A 22,677-nucleotide genomic window follows, 5' to 3' on the forward strand; every position below is an offset into this window, starting at 1 on the left:
ACCTAGCCAGCGTAGCCGCTTTCTCTTATTTTGCTGAACTACGTCAATGTCGTCGTATGGCGGTATTCGCCGTTGCCATTGCGTAAATCCCTCGAAGACTCGCAACGTCGACTCATCAGTTGTTGTCATCGTCCATGCCTCTGCACCACATAGCAGGACGGGAATAATGAGCGACTTATAGAGTTTGTTTTTTGTTCGTCGAGAGAGGACTTTACTTCTCAATTGTCTACTCAGTCCGAAGTAGCACCTGTTGGCAAGACTAATTTTCTCCCGCAGTAGCTTGAAGAAGTCGCGCGATAGGGAGACACCTTGTCTGAAACCTCACTTGTTACAGAACGGCTCGGAGAGGCCTTTTCCGATCCTGACTTAGCTTTTGGTTTGCTCAACGTTAGTTTACACAGCCGTATTAGTTTATCGGGTATACAAATTCAGGCATCGCGGCATAAAGGCGGCTCTTTTTCGAGCTGTCAAAAGAAGCTTTAAAATCGGCGAAGTGGTGGTGTATGTCGATTCTCTTTTCACGGGCCTTTTCCAAGATTTGGTGAGTATCTGGTCAGTTGTTCTTTTTTCCAGGTTGAGAAGGCTTATCCCACGGTAGTTGGCACAGATTGTGGGGTCGCCCCGTTTGTGGATTGGGTAATTGCTTCATGGTCGGGCAATGGAACGTCTGCTCCATCGTCATCGATTGGGGAATCGGATTTTTTGGTGTTATGCTTTCACTTTCACTGCTATTCATCAGGCTGGAGGATTGTTCCCTCCATAATTTTTGTACGCTCTGGGCATCAGTCACTTGATCACATCTAGGGGTTCTACAAGAGTATGCTCCAGTCTTGTAACCTTCTGTTAGTCGCCGCATCTTTTCGTAGAATATTCGAGCATCACTCCTGTCGGCCAGCTTGTCCAGCTATTCATACTCGGTGTTGTGATCGATTGAAACGTTGTAAGGTAGGCAGTCCGTTTTCTCTCCACTGCGACATGGCACTCCTCATCGTACCAGCTTTTTTTGCCTTTTCTGAAAATCAATGGTTACTTTTGTTTGTTGTAAGGAGCTTGAAATGTCGTCTCACAGTTCATATATGTATGCAGAATAAAATTTAATAGAGGGATGTGGTCGATAGGCATGAAATATGCTCATAAAGTTCACAAATGTATCTTAAGGTTAAGAAAGTGTGGTTTTAGTGCGATTTTTTCTAGTATCGAGAATAATCTAACTCTAATAATCTACTCAATTTGGAAAAGGTAGATCAAGTATTTTCTAGGCCATATATCGAAATTACACACAGAAAAGAACTGAAGTCACCAAAAACCACTTCCGACATCGTTCGTTGGAGAGTTGAGTTAGCAATAACAAAAAATGCTACATGTGCGATCAATTAGCATCGTGAATTCACTTATTGAGTAGACTAAATACCTGCAAGTGCTTTGGCATACTAAGCATTTGAATAAGCTCCGGTAATTATACGCTGCCGAGGTGAGAGTGTGTAGTGTGTTTTTCGGTTCTATGTGCTCCGTTAAATGACACAACTAATAGCCGTTAACTAATATGAGACACAGCAATTTACCTTTTGTGCTCTGGCCGGCGAGAACCACAAGATACGCGGACAACGCTAATTAAACAGCTTTGCTGATTTCATTTCACTTAGCTAACGGCTGCAATTTCAGTCTAAACGGCGACGCGTTGAATGGCATACGAATACGCTAAGTTGTTGGGCAAACGGGAAAACGAACAGTGGCCGCTTGAGATCGAAAAGAATTTGTAATTGGAAACGCAAAAGACTATTGTGAGTGACGAGAGGCGAGAAGTGAGAAGCTGTGATTTAGAGTATGCAGCGGGGTGTGGAGTGTGTGGTGGAAAATGCAAATTTTTTGTGTTACTTTTCGAATTGTTGAAAACAAGTTTGAAGTGCAACTAAACAAGTGAACAAGTGCCGCAATTATATACATATATGTATGTGTATATGTGTGTAAGGCCGAAGTTGAAAATCAGAAAATTCTTAGAATTAGTGAGCACTAACATGTAAATTAGCGCAAAGTGGCGAGGGACAACGTACTTCTCTAGAAGGACGCAATGTGCTCACCTACATATTGATTAAGAATGTGTGCCAATTGAGAGAACACTTGCTTTTTTTCTAAAATACATACGTTTTGCGCGTCTTTCGCTTTTTCCGCTGCTGTCCAAGCGCTTGTTTAACTGTGCCGCGCTTTTGTTTTTTCTCACTGTGTCCATTGTAGTTCTTCACTTCGGCGTTTCGTATCCATTGTGTACTTGCGCGGCATTGGCGCATTGCAACGACCAACGACCAGAAGCCAGAAGCCATAAAGAAGGCTTTCAAGCCGAGCGCTTCGGTGGCGCGCTAGTCTTCAGCAGCAATGATTGATTTTTAATTTACTGTTCCACCTTCGTGTTGTTGTTGTTGCGCTCGGTCATGACATGCCTACGTCCATCCATCAAGCGCTAAAGTGTGAAAAGGTGTACAAAATGAGATGTGAAAATGAAATGAAATAAATTGTGATAACTGCTTGAAAGCAATTCCCCGAGAGTGCGTGTGTTTGTTAATTTTTGTGTTATTCACTAAAGTGTGTAAAGTGAGTTGTTTTACACGGCGTCTCCACTGCGCATTTACTAAACTGTTTTGCACGCTGTTCGCCACTTTTTTAACTAGAGTAAACATCACGTAGCGCATAAAAACGCTCGGCTATCAAGAGCAGCGCACACACATACTTCCACGCATATACGCATAGCGGCGAAAAACCTGGCACTTTCGCACATATGAGCGTTGGCAAATAATGAAATGCGAGTCGCACGTGCATGAATCTACGTCGCGAGCAACCAAAAATAGACCGGGAGTTGCAGCTGCGCCTGCTGAGCTTTAGTGCTGCTTATTTTTTCACTTTTATCCATTCTACTTTCTTCTTCAACGCGAGTGTTTGATTGTTTGCCTTCGTTTACACATAATTCAGCGGCCGTACTTGTACTTATAAATATGCGTAGCATGTGCTGCGCCTGGGATCAGCTACCTGCTGTCACGCACTGCAAAGGCCCATCAACATCGAAGTCCTCATCGTCATCGGCGGCGGCAGCGCAGCACTACAGCGAGCAGCTGGAACGCACTTCAGGCACGAAGCGGGTGACGGCGAAGCCTCCCACACATGCACAGCCCCTTTCACAGCAGCATCGCACGCAGCCACAGTCGCCGTCGCAGCCACACCACCGTTACAGACGGCACCACCACCACCACCATCATCAGGGCCAGCCGCACAGTCAGCGGCAATATTATTATCAGCACAATGGGCTGCAGTATTCGTACCAGGAGTATGGTGTGGGCGGCGCTAGTGGCGGAAAGGCGACGAGCAACTGTCGGAAACGGAAACTACTGAGTTTCTTTAAAACAGGTAAAGTTATGTAGTGTTTTTAGGAATGTGATATATATTATAAAACTTTGAAAAAGTCGTCTTCGGAACTTAAGCTTCTAAAATACATTATGCATATTCAAGAAGAATTAAGGAAACACTAAAAGAATTTCAATCCTAGCTTATCTTTCATAGTAGGTAGGAGTGCAGCCCTATCGGGCTCAATTAGCACTGATGTGCCATTTTGGTATCTTTCATAGTAGTTAGCATATTTTAAGTAGTCGAAAAAGTTATTTCGTATTTTGTCAATAGAGGTCCTTGCAGTCATATATCTCCAGTGCTACCAATCAGATTGTGTCATACAATGTAGCGTCGGAAAGGTGAGAATTTGAAAATTAAATTCGGGGAAGTTGAAAAAAGTAACAGCTGTTCAAAAATGAGTGAAAATAATGAAGAAATTCGCAATATTTTTATATAAAAAAGGGAAGAATGACACGCAAGCCACCAATGAAATTTGTGAAGTTTACGGAGACGATGCCGCATCAGTTCGTGTAACACAACAATGGTTCGCTCGCTGCCGTTCTGGAAATTTCGATGAAGATTGATTAGAAATACGAAAAGACTTTTTCGACAAAAGCTACATCACTTTTTGTGCTATGCTTTCCTCAATATTCGAAGTTGCTCCTACTCGCACATTCTTCCATATATGTAATTTATGGGTTGGGTATAAAATTGTAGCAAGCTTTTCGCTCACACTCTGTGTATTTTTTTCTTTTCAACTACTAATGCGAATGACAAAGTGCAAATGATGTGAGTCATGAGTTGGAAAAGTTATTCCGTAACTTTTAAGTATGCCGTTGTTCTGCACTTCCAACACTTATTTACATTTTGACTGACGCGTATACGCTTCAAACACTTCCAAAGCTGATTAAATAGTTTATAATGACTACTCATAAAGGTGGCTATAAGAATATGCAGTTATCAGCAAGTCTTTGAGTTTTGAACTTCGAACTTTGAACTTTTTAGCCAAGTTCAAGCTGCAGCCGAGGAAAGGCTGAATGTGGATTCCAAGTAAAACAACCAGATAAGTCCACTTCGCTATAGTTTGCTGTGAAATCTATTTTTTTAATAACACATCCTTTACATTTTCCTAAGAAAAGTGCAAAAGTCACACCCCTAATGCATATGTAGGTGTAATGTGCCGGCCGCTTTCCAACAATAAACATGTCTACGCATGTCTTCAGCATGTAAAACATTGCGTAATTGCCAGGAATAAGATATGTGTTAAATACACATGTACTTATGTGCGCGCCTTGCCACATACAGATATGTACATGGCAAGAGGCGGAGTGAAATATGTGTGCAGTCGTCTATAAGTTGCCTTTGTTGTCCTCCTTAAATAAAGATAATGTTGTAATTCATTTAAATTGTTCTATAAAAGACACGGCAAACTACCTTTGCATTGATGCGTGTGCATTTGTATTATCGCAGCCCACTGAGGCGTATGAGTTACGTTAAACGCGCCTTGATTATGCTTTTCGTTGTGCAGGGCGTATGAGTAATGTTTCCTTTCACGAGTAATGTGTATTTACCTGACTTGAATTTAAATCTGCATGTGAGTCGGGTGAAGAGTCATTATACATCTCAGAAAAGTAAAGAAAAATGCTGCATTTCTCCTTAAGAGCACGCATTTGTTGTTGAAAACTGAACACTTCGGTTGTGTCAGCGGAAGCAGCTATGCTTTGTTCTACAAAAATCCAGGTCTAGTTAGACGCAGATTTATTGTCTATACGAGTATACATGATAACAGCAGTAAGATGTGGATTTACGCTGATAATTTAATAATTTACAGGCAGTTGAAGTGGATGTTAATTAGTTCAGCGCAAAATGATTGATTATAGAAGAATTTTAAGTATGAGATATTGACTGCTTGTAAGTAGCCACAAATGAGTGTCTTCCGCAAATATTTCAGAATAAAGAAACGCTGCTAATTGTTGCACAATAACCATAGCAGCAGGCGAATGATACCCCCAACAACAGGGTCTACACAACCAGAATGGACTCAAATGTGAAATTGTGTTCAAAAAAAGAAAAACCTTCCAATCCATTAAACAAGAGCTATAATAGTGGCGATTTCCTGTGCAATTTTCACATTTTTTTGAATTTTTCCTTAAATCCATGTCAAAGGCCATCGACCTAAAGGAACTTATTACAAGTCAACTCTAAAAGATCATATCAACCTTCGTGTAAGCAAACAAATCTTTTTGCAAACGTAGCAGCACTATTCGGCAACAGCCTGCACCATTTCCGAGAATGCATTTGCGAGTTTGCTTTTTATTTGGCAGACCTCCTTATTTAAGCACAAATTGGCTTTTTCAGCACACAGCTACACACGCAACCATGTGCAACGTGTAAGTCGTGCGGCAGAGTTACTTAGTTAACAAAATGTTGCCCTCGGCTGTTTAGATGCGTTCACAGCTTTCAAATGCATGCCACACCATCGCACTATCCATAGACTTATATGGGCTTTACATCACAAGCGCCAGCAGTGGCCATGCAACCCATTTGCAGTCTCCATGAATACACATCGCTCCTATTTGCTCGCTTGCGCCTGTCACATGTAGCATACGCACACATATATACATGAGTACGCATTGTGCAAAGCTGTTTGCATAAACCTCTGTCTGTCTAAATGTCTTTTAACATATGTGTTGCACGATTGCATGTTGCAACAGTTGCATCTGCTCATGGATTGTCTGATGATTTACTTTGAATTTGCAAATGTTATCGGAAAGACTGTCTAAACACACACCGCCTCACACACACGAGCACTCGCATAATGAATATGCACTCGTGCATATGTAAATAAGTACACAAGTGCTTTAAATTTACACACACACACATACATTTGGTAGCGCAAAATCTCTACACCGCGCAACACCACCGTTTACCAAACACAAATAGCAACGCAGCGGAAGTAGAAACTGTTTAGAAAGCTATTCCAGCAAAAAGCGGTGGAAATACCTAAATTTAGTGCGTTGAAATGCTATAGATTCTTTAGAAGAAGACTAAATAAATCAAGCATTGAGTTTTTCTGAAACAATTTTGCTCGGAAATTCGACCGAAAAGAAAGCATAATTTCTGAAAAATAATATGGAGTGAATGGCATATGACAAGCCTATTAAATAGTTTTATATATTATTTATTATTGGCAGACCGAAAAGTGTGTTCCATAAAATCCGACTAGAAAAATTCTTTAGCGTTTGAGCATACAACTTTAAGCCAGATTTTATGATGACAGTTGACTCGTTTCAAAGAACTCATATTTAAGATTCGGTTACAACCCGAATTTACAGAGAACAAAATATAGTTTATCAAATAGCTAAAAGATGCCATTTATTAGTGTTTCATTTACAAGTATCTTTGTTACAAGCAAAGTCGACTCAAGCTGACTGACCGAACCAGGAGTTTTAAATTTTTCAAGATTTAGGTCCGTGAAATAGAGGACACAATCTTCTAGCAAACTCTTTTACTCCGTTTTACTTAAAAAAATGGCAGATACAATTATTTTGATACGGTTCACAAACTCAGAATTTTCCACGAAAAGATTAATTCGGATATACTCAAATATTACATAATTGACCACTTTTAGGTTGACCATAAAGTTTCAACAGCATAATGTTTCAACAAAAATGTTTTTTTATGGTGTCAGAGGCGAAATCTTCCAAGAGATACTACCGCTGTAGGAAAGCAGCATGCATGATTCATATTGCCCGCTAATGATACACCTCTTTCGGGATTACGCCCAGTTAGTATTATCTAACTTTACTGGACTCGCGGCTGCTTTAGCTTGTATTTGAACCTGTGGGACCGTTATTAAGCATTACTTTGCAGAACCAAGCTGGGCAAGAATGCCTCTTCACAAACTCCTTACGGAATTATTCAGCTGGTTTTAAGCTTCTCCGCTGCCATTTTCTTATCCTGAGTTCTTGGATCGTTATAGCGGTCCACTCTTTCATTCGCTGGAGACTTATACAGTGATCGGATTTAGTTCAATTATGCGCCGTTTCGTTCGATACTCTGTTTCCATCTAGACGCTAACTTCATAATACCCCCCTCGAAGAAGACCCCTCTTTATATGCGAAGAACGCGGAAGAGCCACTTTTCACAAGCCACTTTTGAGTTCAACTTTACACCAACAAGGGCGTTCGCCATGGACAGGGACAAGTGGTAATCACTTGGCGTTATGTCCGGGCTGTATGGTAGACGCGATAAAACCTCTCATCCGAGCTCCCACAGCTTCTGACGAGTCATCAACGAAGTGTGTGGTCTGGCATTGCCCTGGTGGAACACTACAGGAAGGTGTAGGCCAATTTTGGACGCTTCTGGTCGATCGCCTGCTTCAAGCGGTCGAGTTGTTCGCAGTAGATGGTAGAGTTAAGTAGCTGGCCATATGGGAGCAGCTCATAGTAGATGATTCCCTTCCAATCCCAACAAACACACAGCAAAACCACCGGCCTTCGACCACGACCGTTTTCGCTTGATATTGCCGTATGTGATTAATTAATTCGTCGCCAGACACCATCCGCTTCAAAAATGGGTTGAGTTTGTTCCGTTTCAGCAGCATTTCGCAGGCGCTGATTCGGTCCAGAAGTTTTTTTTTGCGTCAAACCATGCGACATCCAAATATCAAGCTTTTTTGTATATCCAGTCTTCTGCCGATGGTTTAAAATGGTTCTGGGCGATGTCTCGAGATGCCACATGGCGGTCTAACTCGATATTTTCCATGATTTGATTGGTATTCGTCGTCACAGGTCTTCCACCGGCTGGCTTATCCATGGGGTCATTTTCATCCGCTCTGAATCATCGAAACCATACAAGCTTGTTTCAATTGATAAAAATCGGAATATATTTCTTCAAGTGGTTACGACTTATGTGTCTTTTTTGAAAAAACAGTCAAATCCCATATATCAATTGAAATGCACCCAATACTTGCAAGATTTATTCAATAAAATGGCTAAAATTGCCGAATAGCAGACTGGTACACTGAGCTAAAACTTAGATTGTGAAATTTAATAATCTTTGGATCACAATGGAAGTTGCAGTTACTTATTTTGAGCCAAAGAGAGCAATTTAATGATATAACGAAGCAATAGTCTATTAATTTTAATATTTCTCGAGGTATTATACAGAAATTGTTTTGAAGTTGATCCATAATACGAGTATTCATGATATTCTTTCCACCTTGAGAAAAGTATGTCTACTCACTCAAGTTTCCAAAAATAATAGCTTTTGCCACACAATCTCTTTCTGTGTAGACGTGACATATGAATCAAGGAGCTCAGACGATTGCCGATAATTTGCAAAGCGCCTATTTATGCTCGAATAAAGTGAAAAGCATATTGTGCAAGCATAAATACACATATATATAATACCATAATGTGTAAATATAGCATGCCTTTGAGCATTTTGCAACATTGGTCCTGCCAAAAAGATTGGGCACAATGAATGGCAGCCATAATTTATGCGACTTTGACTGAGATGGCGTCGATTATGGAAATTTCTTACTGTCTCGTGAGTTTTCTTTTCCAATGCAAGTGCATAAATATGATAAGTAGGTGCTTTCATATACTTTAAGAAATATTAACCGATGCCCAAGGAGTGAAAGTTATTGAAGAGAATTAAGAATAACTTAAAGGCTTCTTAAAAAATTTATATTTTTACAGCTTATATGGAAAGTTTTTATATGCTGTAGAATATATTTTCGAAATTTGGTATAGATTATTGCATTGCTCAAGGGAAGGCTACATATTCCGAATAATTTGTACAGATCAAAGTAGTATAGCGGATAGCTGCCAGCCAAATAATCCGCTCAAAATCAAGGTACACATTTTTTTACAACCTTTTAGGCTATAGGAAATACATCTCTGTAAGATATTATACTAGCTTCGGGGCAGCCGAAGTTTACGTTTTGTTTTCTCGTTTTGGGAAATTGAGAGATAGTTAACTATTAATAACTATTAACCCATAATATGGTTACTAATAAGGTGCAACATACCTTTAAGATTAATTAATTATTTGATCTTCCTATTAGCTTACTAATTATTTGAATTTTATTCTCGACGACTAATAATTACGTGAGCTCCTAGCAAACAACTAACAAACACATACACGAGCTATGAAAATCGTTTTTTGCCTGCGAAAAGCCCCTAAAGCCAATGAGTGTATTATCTAAGCTCGAAAAGCACATACAAACACATTTGTATGCACTATATATACAAACATACAACACGCAGTATTGTTTACACACACACACATCTGCAGTATGTATTAACTAAACTGCACTCGAAGTGGCGGTGATGCCAACGACCACGTAATCCTTTTAGTCCTTGTAACAAGTTTTTGGGTAAAGTAACTGTATACAAGAAAAAAGTAAAAAATAAATGTGTACACAAAATAAAAGTGAAAGCGAACACGAACCAGAAATGGAAAGAAAAAGAGTTTGCTGTAAACAAGCGCAGCCACAATTCGCCCTAGAGCCCACACCCACACTGCTGGGAACCTTCTTCGCAGAGCAAAATGTAGATCAGTGGTCGGCATGAGAGGATCTGTCACTGTGTTGGTGAGCACGAAAAAAAAGTAGTCCAGTGAGAAATTGGAATTAAAATTAAGCAATTTTAATTATTATTTAATAGTATAATGAAAATTAACAAATTGTCTTTTGAGGATATATTCCCTATTATCTTTAAAAGACTTGGAACATAAAACGCATTGCATGGCATCAAAGGCATTTAGAACCATAAAATATTTCTCGCAGGGCATATTTCGTTTTGCGCTATGGTCTTGCGTGATGTTAATTCGTTGATGGCTCGACAACGACTGAACGATAGAGCGTAAGCGTACGTGTGAAGTTAGTTTGCAAAATTTTGCTATGAAATGCCGACCACTGATATAGATTTAAAGCTTTGATACAACCAAAAATACTCGCAAGCGTGTGGCATACGAGTGCCAAGGAATGTGAGCGCGTGAGAAAGTCTACTGGCACACACCCACAGGCGCATACGAGTTTATAATGTGTATGTGTGTGTGCATATAAGGGCTGCATAAGCACATAGTCTGTATCTAAACATCGGGGATTTATAAGATTGTTTTGCAGCTATTCTTATTTGCCACTCTCCAAGCACCAAGCACAAATAACAATGCAATTCACTCAGCCAAAAAGCGACAATAATAAAAGACCAAATAGGGAAAAATAAAACGCGAAATATGAAAAATGGTTCTAAGGAATTGTAGCAGTGCCTGGAAAGCGAGGCTGTCAGGCGGATGAAAAGAACTGAGCGCCCGTGCGAAATGACGAATGGTGTAAACAACATTTGCCATGCTTGAGACATGTCCACAACAGAAATTATTTGTTGGCCACAACAGCGGATTGCTTTTTGTCAACAACATTGAATGCCACAATAATCATTCTTTCGATTCATCAGCTGTTAAACAATGTTGGACATAGAATTTCGGAGCATAAGATGAGTTGCTCGCCTTCACTCTGCAATTGCTTGTAATTCATAGGAAATTATTATATTTCTTACTCTGACTTTTCTTGTGGGTTTTGGTCAACCTATCCGACACATAGAGCATGTTTTTGGTACTTGGTTGTAAACAGAAGTTAGGAAAGAATTGAGTATTTTTGAGCTCTAAATACATTCCAAATCAATTTTGAACATTGTGAAACAGGTCCAAGTAATTGGTCGTCTGTTCCGCATAAATAAATAACTAAAAGGTTGGTTACTCAAAGTAAAAGGTCTACTCAGCATAGGTTGGCCCACGAGGCAAGAGGTATTTTCATTGTCAGTTGGAACTCGTTGCCTATGGGTAAAGTAGAAAGAGAGAAATTTGATTCACTGAGCTTATTTGCATTCAGTATTTCAGCTGGACCGTAAGTATGAGTTGAAGCTAAAGAGAAACAAGCAGCTTTCTGCATAAGTTTATGACTTGTATGCAAACCCAATCGAATTGTGTTGTTGCAGTAGACATGAGACCAGTTTCGAAAACATTCTTATGCGATTAAATGGTGTTCCTTTAACATCAAAAGGATTGATTGACCAAAGGATCAAGCCATCGGAATTCGTCTATGGATCATCACACATCAACTCAGCTGAACCAAAATCGAGGCATTGTACATTATTGTCTCAAGTTCATATATTATTTGAAGAATTATCAAAATACGATACTCTAAAAAAATTAAAAAGAAACGCTAATTTTTTTTTAGTTAATCATGTTTTTCTTATATCAGATGCTAAAAGCGAAAGACTCTTTCCCTCTTCCACTTTTCCACTTTTCCATTATTTTCTTTTATTTTATTTTTAAAAAATATAAGAAGTACTCTCTCCTCTCAACAATTTGCAATATCAGCTGCAGAGTGCAGAAGCAATTTTTCTTCCTACCTTCAGCAAGCATGATTAGTCGCTGCAAATAAGTTTAACTGCCAGGCGGAAACTTCAATCACTCAGAAGCTACTTAAAAAGTTCTTGCGGCCTTTTCCAAGAAATATTTTTAATACTTTTGGATCCGCTCAATATACATAAGTAATTTTGTTGGTGAGCATAAGACTATTTGTGGCAGCCTACATGCCACTATTGCGTGTGGGTGTATGTGTGTGTATAGCGTGTAATTGTATATGCATACCCGCCGGACCTTTTCTCCGACAAAGCAACCAATTTGTGACAAACAAATGCTGACTGCGGCCCCCGCAACTGTCGGCAAAGATGCCTGCCTCGCTATGTCTTCATTCATTCTTTGTCAAGCGGAAAATGTCGTTTCCTTTATAACCTCCGTTACTGCGCGTACATGTACATATGTTTATACGCTATGTGGCATTCATTGCATTGTTGTTGTGTTGTTGTTGAATTGCTTAATTTTGCTGTGTCAAGCCGAAAGTTTGCGGCATTTTATGTCTGGGTCAATTGGGGAAATTGATTGGGGCGTGTGTTTCTGTACTTTGAGGTCAATCAGGGAAAAATGTCTAAAAGCGAAAGAGAAATCAGGTTGAAAGTGATTGCTAATTTTATGCCAACTTGTAAGCGCATATGTGTGTGTAAAAAATTAAAGTAACAACAAATTGTATGCCGCTATAATTTGTTTGTTTTTGCAATGTGTGTTTACCCTCCAGCAACCGCCCGCACATCATTTATATCGCATTATTCAATTTATTTTGCATATTTTTGCAAACTTTTTGTTTCGAACTTTTCACAAATTGCGTTTGTTTATAGATTTCCATGCGATTTGCTGCGGTAAATATGCCAACCGCCTACTAAAACTCATAATCTCTGCAGAAAAATCTAATGTTTGGACAAGGGCATAGATTTGCATTCAATTATTTGCTCCATTTTAAAAAAAAAAAATTTTAAATTTGACCAAACTCACTGACTTTTAGAAGAGACACCAAGTAAGCGCTGGTGTTGTTGTTTCAACGCATTGTGATTGAGATGCATCAGCGAAATCATCATCATCAGGCTCGCTACTTGCCATGTACTGTACATACATATGTACCTATGTACCGTTTGACACTCAGCTGTGGTTATATTTAACTTGGCGTGTTTTTATACTCTCGCAACAAAGTTGCTAAAGAGAGTATTATAGTTTTGTTCACATAACGGTTGTTTGTAAGTCCTAAAACTAAAAGAGTTAGATATAGGGTTATATATACCAAAGTGATCAGGGTGACGAGTAGAGTTGAAATCCGGATGTCTGTCTGTCCGTCCGTCCGTCTGTCCGTCCGTCCGTCCGTGCAAGCTGTAACTTGAGTAAAAATTGAGCTATCATGATGAAACTTGGTACATGTATTTCTTGGCTCCATAAGAAGGTTAAGTTCGAAGATGGGCAAAATCGGCCCACTGCCACGCCCACAAAATGGCGGAAACCGAAAACCTATAAAGTGTCATAACTAAGCCATAAATAAAGATATTAAAGTGAAATTTGGCACAAAGGATCGCATTAGGGAGGGGCATATTTGGTCGTAATTTTTTTGGAAAAGTGGGCGTGGCCCCGCCCCCTACTAAGTTTTTTGTACATATCTCGGAAACTACTATAGCTATGTCAACGAAACTCTACAGAATCGTTTCCTTCAGGTATTTCCATATACACTACAAAAATGGAAGAAATCGGATAATAACCACGCCCACCTCCCATACAAAGGTTATGTTGAAAATCACTAAAAGTGCGTTAACCGACTAACAAAAAACGTCAGAAACACAAAATTTTACGGAAGAAATGGCAGAAGGAAGCTGCACTCAGCCTATTTTTAAAAATTGAAAATGGGCGTGGCGTCGCCCACTTATGGACCAAAAACCATATCTCAGGAACTACTCGACCGATTTCAATGAAATTCAGTATATAATATTTTCTTAACACCCTGATGACATGTACGAAATATGGGCGAAATCGGTTCACAACCACGACTTCTTCCAATATAACGCTATTTTAAATTGCATCTGATGCCTTCTCTGTATAATATATACATTAGGAACCAATGATGATAGCGGAATAAAACTTTACACAAATACGGTATTTGAGCTGAGGTATCCCTTGTGGAAAAATTGTCGTGATCGGAATATAACTTTTCAAGGTCCCTGATATCGAACACGAAGAACTCAGTGCCTAACCTAACCTAACCTAATTTTCCACCGAAAATATCGGTAAATCTCTCAGAATTTAATTCTAATTAATTTTACAGCAAAATAAAAAAATATGTAAATGACGGATAATGAAATCTCGATTATCACTTTATCATGCGAGAGTATAAAATGTTCGGTGACACCCGAACTTAGCCCTTCCTTACTTGTTGCAATTAGGTTTCAACCGCCAAGGTTACAATAACAATGCCTCATCACATGTTAGCCGTCTTAATGCTTATCCGAGCTACAAGCTCACCCATATAAATATGTGCATGTGTGTGTGTGTTTATGAGTTTTTAATCCCTCGACGCAAGCAGCAGAACGAAATGTGACAAACGCAAGATGCAAAGCGCCAACTATCGAAGCGAAATATGAAAAGCAATGCATGAAAACATAAAATGTCTCTGTACAACACACTCATATACATGTGTGCGTGCATGTGTATGTGCCTCTCATTTGTGTGCCCACATTAGATGCACGCTTGGCCTTATGTTTTCGCAAAAATATATGCACTCGTCGACAAGTTGGTTCGGCGGCTTTGGGCTGTGCATTTGTGGGTGCACGCACGCTTGGCAAGCTCGTTGAAATCCTTGAGCTGTGATTTGTACGCCTCACCAGTTCTTTTGTGCGAAGTCTGAAAACCCTGTAGTGAAAATAACTGTGACTACGGCATGGTATAATACCTGGCTTTGGGCTGGCATGTGCTTACAATCCTTTCCATTGATGTCTGTATGGCTGACAGGTCTACTTTTAGGCGCTATTATGTGGTAAGCTGCTTTAGTATCCAATGCCAATTTGAGTACAGAACAAAATTGAAGAACAAATTGTGGTTACTTTTTCGAGCATCGAAAGTAAAAAATATTGACACTGTAATTAATTAGTAAGTAACTGTTCAGGTTAGTGGCTTTGCTTAGTTGGAGAGTTGCAAAGTTAGTAAACGGATTTGCACCCTTTAAGGATTTGAGCTGATAAGAAATTAATGTGTTTTCTTAGGTTGCAATTGTATTCCTTCTTCACTGCTTGGTTTGTTTTTTATTTGGCTTTTCTGCTTTTTCCTTGCTGCTTTCATTCAAAGGCATATTGTTAGGCGCAACAACTAAGATTTCTAGTTGGCGTTTTTGTTGTTTTCACTCTTTCACCGCATCGTTAAGCGCTTGTGTATGCTAATCATGTTTTTAGCTTAAACAAATACAGGAAATTTCTCATATATCTACATATGTTCGTATGTATCCATTCATATCGTCAAACAAAGTATCGTTTGCTGTTGCAATTGAGAAAAATTGTACAAACATATGTTTATATAGGCATACATATTATGACGGTCGGGCATTTTCAGCTGTTAACCAGAATTTTTATATCTCCTCAAATGAAAGAGTTTCCGTAGAAGAAGAGGAGGTGTGTAAATTTTCAGATCCATATCGCAAAAATGGAGGAAGTAGTTTGTGGATATTCAGATAGACGGTTATAACCGAGTTCTTATTTTCGCAATGTGGCGTCAATTGGAGATTCCAAGCAAAATCGATTTCTTCTCCACTTGGTTTTTCCAGTGGAGTGGAGCTTTACCTCTTCCTCTGCTTTTACTGGTGGATACTGCGTCGAATACTTTCAGACCGGGCGCGTTTTCGTCCAATCGGACGACATGACCTAGCCAGCGTGTAGCCGTTGTCTTTTAATTCGCTGAACTATGTCAAAGTGTCCGTATATCTCTTAGAGCTCATCGTTCCATAGGATTATAAATCTTTCCCAGAAAGAAAGGTGTTGACGGTGGGCTTCAGTCTTTCACACAGTACGCTCGATAGAACCTTATATGCGATGTTGGCGAGGCTTATCCCACGGTAGTTGGCAGAGATTATGGGGTCTCCCTATTTGTGGATTGGACAGAGCTCACTTAAATTCCAATCGGTGGGCATACTTTCGTCTGACCATGTCATACAAAGGAGCTGACGCATGCTGCTTATCAGTTCTTCGCCACGGTATTTGAATAGCTCGGCCGGCAATCCATCGGCCTCCACCGCTTTGTTACTCTTCGGACGGGTAATTGCTATTCGAACTTCTTCATGGTTGGGCAATGGAACCTCTGCTCCATCGTCATCGATTAGGGAATCGGGTTCGCCTTCTCCTAGCGTTATACTTTCACTTCCATTCATTAGGCTGGAGAAGTGTTGCCTCCTGGACATCGGTTACTAGATCACCTCACCTCAGGGGGTTCTACAGAGTATGCTCCGGCCTTGAAAGTATACTATTACTACTCTTTAAAAAAGAAATCTTATAACATTATGTAATGATAACTCATCTAATTATTCTTACGAAAAATATGTACAATATATGTAAGTATTTATATTTGTTGTTAGTTTATCTGTATTACCAACCATCATTTGAATGATAAATATTTGCCATTTTTGTACATTTTAATTGGATAAATGCTCAAAATATGGGTGCAAACAAGTGATTCTGTGTTGCAAATGCATTTTCATACATGATGTTGATGAGTTATGTTGGCAAACATCTCGCCACTTTCCTACAAAATATACGAGACCTGGCGACGTGTGTGGTTTTTTCAAAAGCTGATACACTCACACACAGCGTTGCATATGTAGGCTTGTTTTCAACCATTTTTATTTGCATAACTTAATTGTATTTATACACACCTGATTTTATATAAACATTTATATTTTCTCTTACCAAAAAAAATGGCACTGAAATAATATTCTCATTTTGTTTCTATTTGCAGGTAAGTTCTGACGCAGATGGATGTGACAACACGATGTTTACACACATAAATATGTAGGCATGCATGCAGCGTGACTGGCAGCTGAGCGCTTTCGATGATGTGCGTAGGTTGGTATTTTCATAAACTCAATGAAACATAACACCGAAATTCCGACGCCCCCTCATGCATAGCCGAAGTTCGGCACTTAAAAGTTACACGTCTGTGTCAAAAGCACACACTAACACACACATACCAGTTACATATTTTTTTGTTTGCCGTTTAAGTGTGTGTGCGTTGGCGAAAAACTTTCTCGCCTACACATTGTTGTTTTGTTACAGCCTCGACGGCGATGCTGCCAAATATCATCGGGAACACTGAAATGTTGCTCATACGCCGCAGCGTGCCATTAGGCTCTCGGCTACACCGCAGCAGCCAAGAGTTGTGAATATGCAGCAGGTTTGCTGGTACCGCTACACTTGTTTACACGCTTAAGTAAACATACACGCTTCTTGTGCACACACACACTCACATTTACATAATGACTTGCGTCGTACAGCAACGCCGACTTAAAGCATGCCTGTAAGTGGGCATGGAGGAAAGTGTATGTGTGGGTCGCACACAGTTATAAATATGCACCTCGAAAGCGTGGGTGTGTGCAGGGAAAACACTTCTGTTGATTTTTGTAATTCCTTGAGCCTAGATTGTGGCCGATTCTGCTGACATACATTTCTATTTAGACGTGTGTGTGTATGTGTGCGTATAAATTACCTTTTACTCTTTTTGATGAGCCTTAGCACTTCCTCATCTCTATGTTTTGCGAAGTTTCCCGCTGATAATATCTCTGTGTATACTCTGCTTTGTAAATATATATGTGAGGGGCAGTCAGGAAAGGTTTAGCTTTCTCTTGGAGGAGCTGTAGTGCAAAATTCTTTAACATTTTGATGTTTTAAGTTAATAAACGTTATATAAAAAGATAATTAGTAAAATTTTTCAGTTTAATCTTTCAATGCAAAACAACTTCGTATTAATATTATTTACATATAAAGCTGTTGTTAATAAAATAAGGTCTTTCAAACTTTTACTGTTAATTATTTTTTGCGATCCTTTAAAAAACTCTCATTCAAATCTTATAGTTGAGGTATTATGATTTTAAAAACTTTAATATTGAAGCAATTTCAGTATTCGGCACAATGCGTTGCAATAAATCAAATGCTCGCCAGCGGGTTAAACGAGAGTTTTGGCATTTCACTTGTGTGCATCAATCGCAAGCACGGCATTTTGACGGCACTCAAAGGCGTTCGGTCGCTGCTCAAGTTTTGACAGATGCATTCGCTTTGCATTTTGCCACATCTCTGCTTTCAGCTGTCAAAGTTCTCTCGGCAATCGGCTGTCAGCGTTTTGATTTATTGCATGCACGTGTCATTTTTTCACAAGAATTTTCTTCAATACTTAGAAGTTTTGAATGCAATCGATCGTTTGTTGGAAATTTCAAAAGCGCATATTTTGTAAATTTGGCACAAATCCCGATATATGCTAGGCGGTCACTGTTCAATACTGCAAAATTAATTTTTTGTAAAGAGGTAAAAATTTTATTTAAATGTAGTCAAATATTAATTTACTTTTCGTTACAAAAAAATGTGTAAATGTGAGAAATATGTTCAAGAGATACGTAACTCCTCGTTTAAGGGGTTACAAGGGGTTTCCTTGGGTAAAAAACAACATTTTTTCAACAATCTTTTTCTCGTATAAAAATTAAATATTTTATTAGAATTTTTTGTTGTTACAAACACTGAATATTAACAAGAAAATTCTGAAATTTTTGGAAAAAATATTTTAAACTTGGCCATTGCGCCGGCATTTCCGGTGAACCCTCGGAAAAAGATGCACCCACGTTGGCAGCATAACTCCTTATAGAATCATCTAAAGTGAAAAAATACGTGTTTTAGTTAAAAACTTAACTTATAACTTGGACAAAGGAAAAAAACTGAAAATTGGATTTTGGCACACATTTTTACAAAAAATGAAAATTTCAATGAAAATTTCGCAAATTTTTTTTGTCAAAAGTTGTAATCGAAAAAAAATTACAGTCACAAACGAACGTGACCGTTTTCATAACCACAAAGCCCTTACTTATATATAAAATTATTATAAATAAAATATCGTAAAATAGCGCTTTGTTGCCTTCTTTCCCGCGCTTGGGTTAGTGGCGCGCTATTCGCTGGTTATCCCGGAATTGTAATGTGTTTATAACTCCTTTGAGCATATATGCTATATCTAATTGATAAAGCGCAAAATTAATTATAGAGCTTAGTATGCAGACGTATGTGTGTGTGTGTGGATGTGTGTTGGCGGTATTTAGCTGCTAATACGTAAATTAATCGACTAATGGCCGTTTAACCGCTGCCGTCGAAGCGCGACCAGCGCATTTATCATACACACAGACATAACGGAATATATTTGCTCGCGTGTCGACGACCACAAAAGATTTATTATGCATATGTGTTCGCGTGCGAATGTGTGTGTGTCGCCTGCATTGTACAAATGCATATTTAATGCGATTCTAAGCGCATTCATGAGTGTATGCGTGCATGTGTGGTAGTATGTAGCGTTACTTTGTGGCATGCATGCATATTATAGATTTAGCGTTATTTACTGATAAATGAAATGATTATAATGAAAAATGGTCGTGGAAAATTTCCGAGTATTGCGCATGTATCGCAGCAGCATCCTCTGGCTTCGACATACAGTCAAGCATTGGAAATGTGTGTCTTCGTTTTTAAAATGAAATATTTTGTATATGATCAGCTCTGATTGGCTCTTTAACTACGCTACTTGGTATTTTAACGCAGCTGAGTCCTCTTACATTTCGTTCCTTTCCGATAGCAAGACGCTGAACTATATACAAGTAGAACCACTAGCAACCGTAGTTCCATTATGACAATCTCATTGATCTCACATAGTTTTGTTGCACTAGATATATCCTCCTTTCTTGATAGGAGGCGTTTTTTCAACTTGGATTTCAAATATCTCGAAATATCGTCTTAACTGTCGGATCTTTGAGTATCAAAGAAGGGTCTCATATACCGTCAGACTCGTTCTACCCGATTTCTAAGAACCGAATTGTCTTATGAACAAGATTTCAAAAGCAGTTGATCTATTTTAATTCTCAAAGTGTGTTCAAAGACCTTTAAAAGGTGTGCAAACAACAGAACGTCACATAATGTATAGTCAATTATTTTTCATTATCTCGTTTCGAACTTAGTTTGTTGGTAGATGTTATAAAGGTTTTCATTAATCATCCAAAACTATTAGCTTGAAATACCTACTGTAAGCTCACTCTGTTTACCACCATTGAATACATTCATCGTGAAGCTTATTCAAAACATACTGCATACCTAATAGAGCTGTTTACCATCATTGCGGTCGACAGTGAATTTCCACACTTTCATCGATAACAACTGTCTGCACTTTAGTTTGTTCCTTTCAGTAACTTTTTATGACTTCCACACCCGCAATGTTCGCCGACTTTGCAGCATTTTTCCAACTGAAGTGGCACAACATTAACATTTAATCATTATCTGTCAAACAGTTGACAGCGAATACCCGACAATGAAAAGAACATGGCAACAGCAAGTGGAAGCGGGATAGTGCGAAAATTGTTGCTGTTTATATTGATTTTGTACGCGAAGACGCCTCTGATGGATTTTCCTTATCCCTGTTCATTCTATCAATGCTAGCGTAATTAGATTTGTTAAAGCTGTGGCAAACGTCATTCGGTAACATGTTTATGTAGACGAATAACGTATTCGTTTATTGTACGCTTGCATGATTGGAGACACATTCATACGCTGGCAGTCGAGCATTTCACTCGGCGAGTGGAAGAACGAAACATTACAATGTTGTTTGATCCTTTTTGGTTTTGATTTATTGTGTTGTTCTCATAATTATATGACTATAATTCTTTAGGCTTCTTGAGGTGAGACATTTGTTTTTGTCAATAATAAACTTTCCCGAACGATCTCAATTTCCAATAAGGACACACTTGTCATATGCAAAACTTCAGACACAGTAGACCAAAGAGCATTTGGATTGCTTGATTTTGATGTATAAAACAGTATTAGAGATTCTCTTCGTTGAGTTTTTCAAATTGAGTATAACTTATACTGTATAAGTTTATTGATTTTGAGTCTGAAACTTAAGTGCTTCTTCTTCTTGTTCCTCTTTTTCTTCTTTATTGGCGTAGAATTTACAATCGTGTATCTGCCGTTCTTTGTTTTCGCTGTTTGGCGTCAATTGGAGCTCCTAAGTGTAACCAGGTCGTTCTCCACCTGGTCTTTCCAATGGAGTGGAGGTCCTTCTCTTCGTCTGCTTCCTCTGGTCGATACTGCGCCGAATACTCTCAGAGCTGGAATGTTTTTAACCATTCGGACGACATGACCTAGCCAGCGCAGCCGCTGTCTCTGGATTCGCTAAACTATGTCAATGTTGTCATGTATCTCGCACAGCTCATTGTTCCATCGAATGCGGTATTCGTCGTGGATTTTCCGCAGAACCTTTCTCTCGAAAACTCGTAACGTCGACTCATCAGATGTTGTCCATGCCTCTGCACCATATAGCAGGACGGGAATGATGAGTGACTTATAGAGTTTGAGTTTTGTTCGTCGAGAGAGGACTTAACTTTAAGAGAAATAACGAAGTTATGAAGGACACCACGTTTTAGATGACAGTAGATTCTTCGTCGTATAACGGTTGTTCCAATTGGAAATCTTTCTCTTGACTGATTGCAGCGGCAACCAAAAGGTCACACAGGATCAAACCTTCCATCGATTTATGCATTTAACTCACATTTTCTGTGGCATGGCTTACGAGAAATAAAGAATAAGCAGGATACAATGTATTAGACTGATTGCTCGCCGGAATTTTATAATCAGAATCAGATAATTACAACAGCCGATTCCACTTGATTATAATAATTTAGAATAATATTATTAATTACGCTATCAATACTCGATTTTATTTGTAAATTTTAAAATAAGTTGAAATAATACTGAAGACAATACAACTTGATCGTATCCATGCAGTAGCTCACTTCCTGAGCCATATCGAACCGTAGGGGTAAGTGGAGTATGCGCTGTAGTAAGGCGAGTAGGCCGAGTAGGGAGCATAAGCAGCGGCGTAAGGAGCGTAGGCGGCGTAGGGCGACGTGTAGGTGGCAGCAAGTGGAGCACCAACCAGAGACGTCGAGTAGCTGACCACTGGAGCGATAATGCTGGGCTTGGCGACCACCACAGCGAAAAGCGCGAAACAACACATTGCAAACTAGAAGAAGTTGGAAGTAAAAAGTTAAAACTCAATTACTGCGTTCGTCCTTTCCTCCAAAAAATAAGGAGACAGCGTAGAACAAAAACAACTTACGAATTTGAACATCTTTTTTAAATTATTTAAGCGGAGCGTGTTGCGTAGACTTAAGTTTAATATTGCGGTACAAATGAGACTGTTTAATCAAAGCCGTTGTTATAAGCTTTTATACACGAATTCTGCCCACCATTTACAGCCTCCGATAGTCCATGCACAGCTAGCATGAGCGGCAAGCAAAATAGGTTCTAAAGCCCAACGGCTAGTACTTGAAGCGTCGCTACACGGCAGCCGGCTGTGCGCTAATGGCCACGTTAAGTGCTCATTACTGTCACTGACAACAAAAACGAAACACATTAACTACACACAAATGTGCGCATGGGTGTGTGTGCGTCGTAGGTAAATAGTTTTTGCTTTCGCATTTTTTCCGACCACTTTTTGCATCACTTGCTTGGCTGTCCATGGCACGTCCGTGTGCCGGGCCGTTGCGTGCAGACGCTGCCGCCGTTGATGACCGCGGTGTGAGGCCTGCTTGGTGCGTGTGCGCGTGTGTGTTTGGCAGTAGATATTTTTGGTTTGTGCCTCGCAGTG

The 22,677-nt window shown here is 39.3% G+C and overlaps 2 protein-coding genes across 2 annotated transcripts; one reads left to right on the plus strand and one right to left on the minus strand.

Annotated features, from left to right (window-relative positions):
* Window positions 1–1,392: 1,392 nt before the first annotated feature.
* LOC125778632 (LIM domain-containing protein A-like) lies at window positions 1,393–17,647 on the plus strand. Its single transcript, XM_049457318.1, has 2 exons — window positions 1,393–3,393; window positions 16,753–17,647. Exons 1-2 carry the CDS (start codon window positions 2,985–2,987, stop codon window positions 16,761–16,763), a joined length of 420 nt encoding a protein of 139 aa, XP_049313275.1. The 5' UTR covers window positions 1,393–2,984; the 3' UTR covers window positions 16,764–17,647.
* A 3,979-nt stretch (window positions 17,648–21,626) lies between these two features.
* Window positions 21,627–22,408, minus strand: LOC105233706 (uncharacterized). Its single transcript, XM_011215859.3, has 2 exons — window positions 22,147–22,408; window positions 21,627–22,050 (listed from the first exon to the last, which is right to left on the minus strand). Exons 1-2 carry the CDS (start codon window positions 22,156–22,158, stop codon window positions 21,817–21,819), a joined length of 246 nt encoding a protein of 81 aa, XP_011214161.1. The 5' UTR covers window positions 22,159–22,408; the 3' UTR covers window positions 21,627–21,816.
* Window positions 22,409–22,677: the final 269 nt, after the last annotated feature.

The sequence above is a fragment of the Bactrocera dorsalis genome, chromosome 5, assembly GCF_023373825.1.
Source record: "Bactrocera dorsalis isolate Fly_Bdor chromosome 5, ASM2337382v1, whole genome shotgun sequence".
Taxonomy (NCBI): domain Eukaryota; kingdom Metazoa; phylum Arthropoda; class Insecta; order Diptera; family Tephritidae; genus Bactrocera; species Bactrocera dorsalis.

Bases quoted from the DNA above. Each gene is read 5' to 3' on its own strand.
- LOC125778632 (XM_049457318.1), top strand. From the start codon at position 2,985: ATGCGTAGCATGTGCTGCGCCTGGGATCAGCTACCTGCTGTCACGCAC.